This window comes from Diplotaxodon limnothrissa, linkage group LG2 (genome assembly GCF_057381915.1).
Source record: "Diplotaxodon limnothrissa isolate DT_005_m linkage group LG2, D_limnothrissa_male_GT1.1, whole genome shotgun sequence".
NCBI lineage: Eukaryota > Metazoa > Chordata > Actinopteri > Cichliformes > Cichlidae > Diplotaxodon > Diplotaxodon limnothrissa.
Genome location: NC_140597.1, coordinates 29900961 through 29911548, shown reverse-complemented (window position 1 = coordinate 29911548; position 10588 = coordinate 29900961). Strand labels below are relative to the sequence as shown.

At 40.8% G+C, this 10588-nt stretch overlaps 1 protein-coding gene across 1 annotated transcript; it reads right to left on the bottom strand.

Moving 5' to 3' along the window:
- Positions 1–407: 407 nt before the first annotated feature.
- LOC146638673 (uncharacterized) lies at positions 408–5597 on the bottom strand. The gene is made up of 7 exons (XM_085364374.1): positions 5502–5597; positions 3783–3869; positions 2677–2789; positions 1862–1937; positions 1607–1762; positions 1067–1156; positions 408–623 (listed from the first exon to the last, which is right to left on the bottom strand). The coding sequence occupies exons 1-7, from the start codon at positions 5595–5597 to the stop codon at positions 408–410; spliced, it is 834 nt and encodes a 277-aa protein (XP_085220500.1).
- Positions 5598–10588: the final 4991 nt, after the last annotated feature.

The following is a 10588-nucleotide window of genomic DNA, read 5'->3' as shown; positions in this document are numbered from 1 at the left end:
CATTTAAACTGACATCAGTTTTATTAGGATGGAGGCTCATCTTGCGTGCCGGTGGCCCCGTCTGCTTCTCCGTAGGTGGAGCTTACTGACTGCCATCTACTGTGTGTAATACACTCACAATACATATGTACCTCATATACAGCCTCACTTCAAAAGACCCGAGCTATCCTTTTAAAGTGCATTATTTTTAACTAGGTGTACTTAATGCTCAACGCTCAACTTTACACCTACTGCCTACTGTAAAGTATGTAACACAACACATTGCAAACAACAGTGGAACATTTCCCGTTTAATTTGAGGATAGCCTCACTCTTCACATTTTTTAGTACAACAGTTTACTTTTTAGTGACATTACCTTAGGACTGGCTTTCAGATCATCCAGCTCGAGGAATATCTTTTGAAACACTTCAAAAGTGTTTTTCAAAAGTGTTTTTCAGTTCTTTTGGGTAGCTGAGGTTGAGTGCATATATCAGCCCCATTAGCAAGGCACAGGCTCTGGGTACATCCAGGTCTGCTAGGACTTCTGTTCCTTCAAGTATGATCCTTGCGCTGGCTGGATCAGACGTTGTGGCACCTCTGGTTACAATCTTCATCACTTCATTGGTAATATCCCCGCCACCATCCTGGTAGATCAGAATCAATATAAATGTTTTAAGTAATCATACTTATACATGAGAGTAACACAAAATAGGGCTGCAACTAACAATTTTCTCGATTATCTGATTATGTCTGTGAAGGTTCTCTTTGCAAGCTCCTTTGACGATTATCTGATTAGTTGTTTGGTCCAGAAAATGTCAGAAAATGGTGAAAAATGTCAATGTTTCTCAGAGCCCAATATGATGACCTCAAATGTCAAACATATTCAGTTTGCTGTCATAGAGGAGTAAAGAAACCAGAAACGATTCACATTTATGAAGCTGAAACCAGAGAATTTGGACTTCTTTTTCTAAAATAATTACTTAAACCGATCAATCAATTATCAAAATAGTTGCCGATTAATTTAGAAATCAATTAATAATAGATTAGATCGTACCTCTAATACAAAGTATAGTCATGTCTGATTTACCTGCTCTTTGAAGAGATCCTCCTCCTTTTCCCTGAGATACACCACTAAGCCACGGATAGCGACCTCTCGCCTTCTCTCCACAGAATCGTCCTGTGAATAAGAAAAAGAATGTCGAACTGCTCTTCGAGGAGGATGGGTTTTTGATAATTACATCCAAAAAAAAAAAAAGAAAAAAGGATTGACTTTATATGGCCTGAACTGTACCAATTATAGATTTCCAGTGATAATCAAAATAATGAATTGATCATTTCAAAGAGCCATTTCTCTGAAATGATCAATTCATGAACTTGAAAAATCCAGGTAACAAATAGAAAAACTGCAAAATCTTGCAAATTACTCTGCCAATCATGATCCACATCACCTATAATTTGTTTTATTATTAAGTATTTATAGTTTTAATTGATATTTGTGCCTCAAGCTCTAAACAATAATTTGACATAGTTGAGTTGTAAACAGCTACCTTTTAAGACTCAATATCACCTATTGGAAAAAAAAGTGGATTATCCTATTTGAAATAAACTACATTTCATTCATTCATACCTCTAGCAGCATGTTCTGGATGCGCCGAATGCGCATTTTTGCAGCCCCTCCTCTTGAGGACAGCAAGGACATTATTTTCTGAGAGTACTGGTCCAGCTTTGCCATGAATGTTGTCTCCAGGTTAACAGTGGTGATCCTTCTGAATTCTTGGTTTATCTGTATAAAAAAAAGGCACAAATAGGCACAACATGTTAATGTATACAATTTACTTTAAAAGAATACATACTGCAAATTATCTTATGGAAAAATATTTACCTGAACTGCATCAAAAAGAGCAGGCCATCTTTCTTTCAGGTCATTGATTTTTGGTGCTTGATTGACAACTTCCTGCCTGCGAATGGAGAATGTTATGTTATGTTTCCAAATCAAAGATATTTTTTCTTAAGTGATACAACTGCGCTTATGTATCTGCAGTTAACACCCAAAAGAGCAAAATTATATTTTATGTGCTAATGCACACTCAATGTAATGTCATTAAAACAACTAGTTTATGAATGTTACTTAAGATCTTTCCTGTGGCGTTTCTACAACATGGCGTTCGCTTCCTCGCCCGCGTTTTTTGACTGAACTTTGACACAGGCTGTTCTTCAGCTAGGGCTCAATTAACAAACTTCAATCTCACATAAAAATAACTCTAGGACTTAAACATCAAAATGCATCGATGTTAAACCGAATGTATACTCAGTAACCTACATTTGTTTAGTCATGAATGTAAAATGGCCCAGCCTTTTGCTGGTCAAACCTTCATCAACGCTGCAACGATTTCAAAGTAGAAAGAAGAAAAACATGTATTACCCTGTCTTTGCAGAGTTAAAACTACTGCTACAGAAGCTCAGTGTCAATTAACACCATTTGGCTGCCACCGTAAAACAAAACTTAACAAAGACTAATGTTACGGTCGAATTACTTCACAAGTTAGCCAGAAGTGTAACGTTACTAGCTTATCACCACCACTCGCCGAGGAAGAGTTTAGTGTTGTGTAAAAAGGATTTCTTGCAGTGCGTGTTGATAGAGTTAAAGTTAGAGTTATTAGCTGCTGTGAATAAAACAAGGCAAAAAATTGTACTCACCACAAAGCTTTAACGTTTGATAATGTTCCGTACAAAATGCCGCTTCTCTGCTTTCTCTCTTTGCCTCCGTTTCTTTCGATCAGTGGTCTGAGAGCACAACATGTCCGGGCAAGTCAGCCTTGTACTCAGCTTTTAAAGGACGCTTACGAGATTTTTAAGTTGTATTAACTGAATACACTTTCATGTTAAGTTAACACAGAAATGTCTGTTCAAAATCGATATATTACTGAGCTAAGACTGTTTTCTTTATTTTCATTTCGACCAACTCATTAAATTAAGTTATCAACTGATTACAATGTGTACATGCAACAAACTTAATTTTTTATGCAGAAAAAGCTATTAATTTTAAGCTTTACTTACTAACCCCATGAATCATTTTTTAGAGTGAACATGCACAGATGGTGCTCTTGACCTCCCGTGAGTGAAGTACATTGTATGAATAAGCTGCAAACAACTGACAAACATGTCTCTCTTTTCATGTGAACATACAGAGTTTGGGTTTGAGTTAATTTTTTCTGGCTTTAGAGGCTGTTTGCTAAGTTTGAGAACCCCAGCTATAGGTTTCTCCATGCATGCATGTTTTCCATGCATTTCTAAGTGCAATCACACATCTATCATCTTTACAATAGCAGTTAAGGAGAACCTGCTCATTTCCTGTCCCCTCATATTAGACAGACCTCGTTAATAAGCCTTGGTACCTGAAATACTGTGACATTTCCACTGCCTGCTCTGCGAGCATCACATGCAAGTTAGTCTTCCTGACTGCTTTATGATGCCCACTGAACAGGACAAACAGCACAATGACAGAAATAATGGATGGAGAGAGAGAGAGAGGCCAAATTAATGGATGAAAGAGTAGGGAGCAGATTGATTGAATAAAGAGCAGATATAAAGAGCACACATAGTGAAGGCACACAACATTCATAGTGAACCCAAAGTCCCCAAGGTTGTTTTGATATTTCCGAGCCACTTCCCAAGATCCGGTTGTATCGTGGAGCCAAATTGATTTATAAGAGCACATTTATTATGTGTTTGTTGAGGGGTACACATTTTGTGTGCTTGTACAGAGTATGAAGGGTTTATAAGAAACTGTTTTTGTCATGTACCATATCATTGTCCACGGCTCGTAACTTTGTGCAGGTGTGACTGAGCTTGATGCAGGAACCACAGTGAGAATCCAGGAACGTGGAAAACTGCAAAGAAAAAAAGAAATAAAGAGAAAACAATTCAAAGTTATATCTTTAAAGCTTTTTTTAATTCAAAAAAGGTGATTTTTTTCTCCCTGCCTACAGATCCCCTTCTTTTATTGCCACCCATCACTCTTTCCCTCTTTATCTGTCGGCCACAGCCTCTTCTCATTTAATGCCTGCTGTGTGCTGGCCAGATCAATAGTCTAAGACAAACATGTGCAGGCATAAACGCACGCACACACACGCACACTGACATAAACTCAGGCAAACGCACACACCACACACCTTGAAGGAAAATATCATGGCCCTTCAACTATAATCACAGGGGCTCTTACTGTAGAGGCAAAACTGTTTCTCACCAGTATTTGATACCTGATTGTTGAAGACAGGTAAAAATAGACAGCCCAAAAGCAAAGAGCGTCTGGAACTGAGGGTGAAATGGGAAAAAATATATGTAATTTCAGATAAGAAGACTAAAAGCCCTCAATCCAGCCAACCAGCTACACAGACTTGCTACATTCACACAGACAGCATCAGCCGGGGAAAGCAGGGAACGATTAGCATCCTGTGAATGTGCATGAGCTGAGCGGAGCTGAGGTGAAATGACTTGTGTCATGTCTGTGGACCACTAGCGGCTGACGGCCTCATCACACATAGCCCCGAGCGGTCCGCGTGCAGGCCGCCCATTTGCGTAAAAAACCTGATTAGGACTTTTTAGCTTTTCAGATCGTCCCTGCCCGTCGTCCGCGGTGGATGCATCCAGTCACAGTTACTCAGTCCCGGCCTCTGGACGATTAGGCACCATCTCACTCCAAGCATGAGCGATTCTTTTGCTCCCCTCTCGCGCTCTCATCTCTCGCCGGCAGGGTCAGGGGACAGACAAGCTGAAGAATTCATTCCTTACGCTTCTGTCGTTTAAATCAGGTTGGATGAGTGTCATCGAGCCCTCCCATTTAAAAGCATGGTAATCTGATTCTTTCTACTCATGACTCTATCTGCTCTCTACTCTTCTGCCTCCAACTCTGTCTCTCTGTCTTTATCATGGTTAAGTTGCGATTGAATTATGCCCTCTGGAGTGGCTCTATCGGCCCCCCATCTAGATACTGAGCTGTCACCAACAGGCCCACATTTCCCAATCCAAGCTGCCCAGGCCAGTTTCTCTGCCCTTGCACTGCACTTGCTCGCTCTCCCTCTTCACCCTGGCCCTGCACTGTCACCTTGGATCACAAAAGTAGAAGGAAGATGAAGACAAAAGGCGGAAAGCAAACGCTGACCTCATGGCAGCTTTGTATACGCATGTGTATAACTCCATGACATGCAGCAGGAATGGCTACTATGACAAAAGTAATACAGTATCCTTTCTTTCATCCTGCTTTTTATTCTTGCTCTATTTTTCCATCGCAACCTTGATTCACTTTATCTTACTCATACACGAGGCATAGTAGGAGAGCTGCAACAAGTTCTCAGATGGGTTTTATGCTATTAAATCCTTGCACTGCTGTTCATTAAATAAGATGTGAGGCGTTAACAAGTGCAACACGTAACAGTTTCCTGCTTTGTGTTGCCTTAACTAAAACCACAGCACTGTAGTCACTGTTACCATCCACTTACATGTGCTTTGTGATACATACTAACATGTGCATTAGCAGCAGCAAATTCAAGCAGAGAGCGAAGTGTGAGGAGGAGGGGGCTGGGAAGCAGAGGCTCTCCAAGCATGCTGGTTAGAAGCATGTTGTCGTAATTATGCCTGACAGCCTCCTCAAAGAACATGAATAAAAAGCATTGGAGCTCGACACCTGGACTCATACATAACGGTTTAGTGTAAAGAGGGTGGCTTGAACTCCAAACACGTGTAATGAATGCACATATTGTGCAGAGACGTATGTAAGAAATGTGCATAGGAAAATGAGTGACAGAGAGTCGGTCACACATGACTGCGCTGACTGTGTTCGTACATGGGATGAAAAAGAAGATCTTTTCCTATTGATTCCTACACTTTATAAGACATGTTTCTCAAAGCGGTGCAATATTTGCTCCATTGTGCTCGCTTCTTTTCAAATCTTTCAGGAAAGAAAACAACTTTTTATTCCCCTCTCTCGCTCTCTTCTTTCTCTGCTGAATCGCAGGCGTTGCTGAGTTGTGGCCTTTGATTTTCATCACACTTTATCAGGTTGACCAGAGGGTCCTTGAGTGACTTACCTTTACTACACTCGCTTCGTCTCTCACTCTCAGAATAGTCATATGCTCGTTTCCAAGGCAACCAACCAGGACCCTTTGTCCAGAGAGGGTTGACAGACATTGAATGGAGGAGCATTAAAACAGAGCCCGCTTTCACAAAATACAATACGCTTGTTCTTATAGATGGTTGATATATCCGTTTTTTTGTTTGTTTGTTTGTTTGTTTGTTTGTTTGTTTGTTTGTTTTTAAATTCAGGATGTCTACGATCCTACATAATACTCTGGTAAAATATGTTTCCTCTCCAAATGCATGAAACAAACTAGTTCTGGAATAAACTGCAGCCCCCCCCCTCCTTAGAGGGAAAAAGAGACTTAATTTTCCTCTCCCATGGGTCAGCACACCGAGTAAGCTCCATTAATGTAAAGAGAGAAATTAGAGGCTTACAAGAAGTGAAAAAGAAAAAGAAAACTCAGTGGGCCAGCACTAAGAGAGAACATTGCTATCACTCGTCTAATTAATCTGTTGGCTATGCGATGCCCAGGGAGTGTAAAGGAGACTGAGGAGCTGCAGCGGCGACAAGAGATGAGAGGAACAATAGAAAGCTCAGTCTCAGCTGTCTTCACTGGGGTGTTGTATAATATTTTGAGGAAAGGAAGGGACAATTAAGAGCGGGGCACATAGTCCACTCTCAAAAAATGTGACAATCAAGAAACTAGAATACAATCATACAAAGTTAAACTTCATGTTTCGGACTGCAGGACATAATACATATACAGTAATTGAGTGCAAGGTCACAAATCACTTTAATGGGGGCCGCTCCTTAAAGCAGTGCTGTTGCTCTCCAAAAGGGGACGCTGTTTCCCATGATCTTACAGGGTCTGAACAGTGTGGCTGTTTATTGTAAAGAACAGGAGACTCAGACCAAGTAACATTTAATTTAATACTAACATCCCTACTGGCACAAGCCTTGACTAAAGTCCTGCTTCTCTTCAGCTCAGCACATTAAATTGGACACTATTTAAGGAGAAGAGCTGAGTAAATGATACCTTGGTTTAGTTTTTTTCTAAGATCGTCATGGGAAAAATAACTGTGGTGGTGTAGCTAAATATTTAACTGTAATAAACAGCCCTACCATGTGTTCTGTAAAGTCTCCAAAACTGATGATGTTATTCATTGAAGAGATAAATGAAAGAAAAAGGTAACTTTCCGTACTATCGTTTAAATGGAAAGTAGCCTTTACTGAATAAAATTGGGAGGATTTTTTCCCCTAGATTTTAAAATGTCTCTATCTGATGCACACACAGTTTACATTGGAGAGGTAAAAACTGCTGCACTTCATTGTGAACTCCTGCTTAAACACACCGGGAGAGAGAAAAGGACTCGGCTGGCAGCTCATGTGCACCGCTGTTGCTAAACGATGACTGATAGCTGATATCCAATCAGATTCACTTTGCAAGGATGTTTTCATTATGTCTGGAACATCAGTCATTACGTCTGACCTGCTCTGGATGGAGGAGATAGGACTTAGTGCAGACACGGGTTTGGCTCCAACTCCTTTAAAGCAATCTCTGTAAATGTTCATCAGGAGGGCAGCTTTAACAAATGTCCTCTTACAGATCTTGAACCTTTAAATAAAACGGAGTGCTTGCAACTGTTTCTCCAGCCTATTAAAACACAGTTATTTTTATTTCCATTTGAAGAAAATAGATTAATTATGGTATGTGAAAGCGAAAAAAAAATAGAAATCTAAAGTTTATTTCCTTAAATCTTTCCTTTCTTTTTAGAGGCAGTAGAGTGTGAACTGATCAAGGACAAACAGGCTTTCTTTTGACTATATGGTCCCTGGTTTTCTGCTTTTCATCCAAAAGAAAAAGTGAAAAAGTACTGATTGAAGGATGCCGCACCTCTACCTGCCCATCAATAAATAAAAACTAAACACTAGAGATCAAAATTGCGTGAGAGGAAAAGGAGAAACTGCTATAAAGATGAGTTCTCAAATTCAGGTCTTGTACAGTAGATTAGGAAGTCACAGTCCTTCAGTTTCTTGGAGTAACCCTGCATTTCCCTGTGATGAAGCCTTAAAGATCTGAAGAGCATCAAGAGACATATCTAAGAGAAGTGCCTTCAGTTTTTATTCATGTTCCTTCCCCTTTCTTTTTCAAGTGATCTGCAGCTTCAGAGAGAAGACGGTGAGGGAGAGGGATAGAGAGAGAAAGGGAGGCAGAGGGAGAGAGAGTGGAAGTGTTTTCCAATAGAAATGAGGTGAGTTGAAGTAGACTCTTCAGTCGGGCTGAGGCTGTCACCGCTCAGTTCAAAACATTCTGCCATGCAAAACAGCCAAAAGCCCCGCAAACCTGTAATATGACTTTGCTTTGAACATCAGGAAGCTCATTCTCAAGCAGGTCAGACTTTTTAAAACTTTGAGAAAATGTAAAAAAAAAATCAGTCCTGATAAATCAGTGTGTGAATGTGTGTGTGAATGGGTGGATGACTGGATATGTAAAGCGCTTTGGGGTCCTTAGGGACTAGTAAAAGCGCTATATAAATACAGGCCATTTACCATTTTACCATAAATCGGTCTCGGGACTGAAAATTTTTCACTTTCATTTGTGGGCGCAGAATTAGGTCCGGCATTTCATTTTTCTTTGTCAATAAAGATCATTGTCTTGCTTATTGGCAAGCCACGAGGAGTGAATTTGTCATAACCGCAAACATGCACTTCAACGACACACATGTACACACCCACGTACACACGAGCTCGTGCGCACATACAGTTCTCATATTCTTGAGGACAGCTGCAGGGGTGTGGAAGCCTTGGGAAAATGGATTGTGGAATCAAGCCAATCAACTTCCTCTGTAGCCAGCACCTGTTTGTCTGTATCTGCTGCTGTTATTTCACAATACAGGGCGATTATAGAAATGCACAGAGATTAATACGCAGATTCTGTAAGCAAAGACTATAGATTACTGTCATAAACACTTTTTTTTCCAAGTGAAGTCACACCGTACAGTAAGTAGGTATGATTTTGTGCTTGCATGTTTGTCACTCGGATTTATTCAACAGAGATTATGCAAATTTGAGTCTATTACACATCCTGGCCTAATTCACTAAACCCCGTTCTAATTAAGACACACATCCACTATAAAAAAAAAAAAAACAACAACACGCGCTCCTACACAGACACACACACTACAATAATAATGTGTTACCTTGAAATATTCCCTGGACCAAAAAGAGAGATGAAGAGATGCTGAGATGATGACAGTTAATACGCCTTGATGTTTTTGTCACTTCGACAACAGAAATCTGTGTGTGCGTGCGTGTGTGTGCGCACATGTGTCAGTGTGTGTCATCAGAGAGGCTGTACACGTGTGTGCATGAGCTGAGGGGGGGGGTAGACGATCTTCTCTGAAGCAGCCCAGGCAGGCATCAGCACTCAATCATCCCAGATCTGCCAGACGACACCAGCAGAGAAAACACATTACCCGTGTCGTGTCGCCTCGTCTTCTTCTGTTGTCTTCTCTTTATTATATTTAGGGCTGCTTTGCCTCAGGGTCAGGTGACAATCTGCATTCTCTTTCTGCAAGTTTTCTCAAAACTGTCTGGAGTTTTTATATTTATTTATTTATTTATTTATTTATTTGCATTTTTTCAACCATTTTTTTTCTGCTGCTCTGTTAAAGGGGATCTGTTGATGGTTTTTAATCCCTACATGAGTCCCTTTGCAGATGACTCTGCTGGCATGGTGTCAGAAAGAAACTAACAGAGAGCAGCGCTACGCATTAGACAAAAGATGAATACCCTCAGAAGGGAGGGAGGGAATAGAGGGAAGAGGCAAAGAGCCCATTTGAAGTGCTTGTCTAAGTTTTAGCAAAAAATGAGTTCTTTATAACGTATATAAATATATAAATGCAACACTTAAAGACATTATCAGGCACTTTCATTCCCCCTGCCTTTTGTGTGCTGGTTGAGGTGGGAAACAGAAGGGAAGTAAACACATCTGCATATCTGAGTCATTGGTTCCAAGGGAGCTGTTATGGGCTGTCTCTGCAAATCTCTTCTCTGCGTTGCTTATAGCCCACCAGCAACAAAGTCTCCCCCCCACACCGCTGATGCCGGGTCAGATAATTCAACGCGCTTTTAACTGATGTGGTTAGATCTGAGGGTGGCAAATCTGATTTCAGATCTCCTGATTTCAAGTGGCTCCGCACCTTTTTTAGGTTATCTTTTCTCAGATTGGAAAACATGTGCCCACGGTCTAAAGCAGAGAAAGGCGGCATATGTGTCGCTGCCGTTTAGTGTCCAGTTGACGGTAAGTTGGCACAGTTGGTGTAACAGAGTGGGCCAAGACCGGTCAGGCCCTCTGTCTGCACGGTAGCCATCACCTGGACAACCAAGCATGCCAGCCCTGTGGCTGCATCTGAGGGATCAAAATAATGGCATCAACTGGCAACAAGACAGGAGCATCTACTCTCTGTAAGTGCTTCACAACTCCATCTTTCACTATATTCTAACCAGTGAAGATGCAACAACGCTGACTTC

Bases quoted from the DNA above. Each gene is read 5' to 3' on its own strand.
- LOC146638673 (XM_085364374.1), bottom strand. From the start codon at position 5,597: ATGCTTCTAACCAGCATGCTTGGAGAGCCTCTGCTTCCCAGCCCCCTC. The intron at 2,790-3,782 runs GTACATGACAAA...GTACAAGGCTGA, and splicing joins GAGCCGTGGACAATGATATG to CTTGCCCGGACATGTTGTGC. The intron at 1,763-1,861 runs GTAAATATTTTT...TTTTTTATACAG, and splicing joins CTCTTTTTGATGCAGTTCAG to ATAAACCAAGAATTCAGAAG.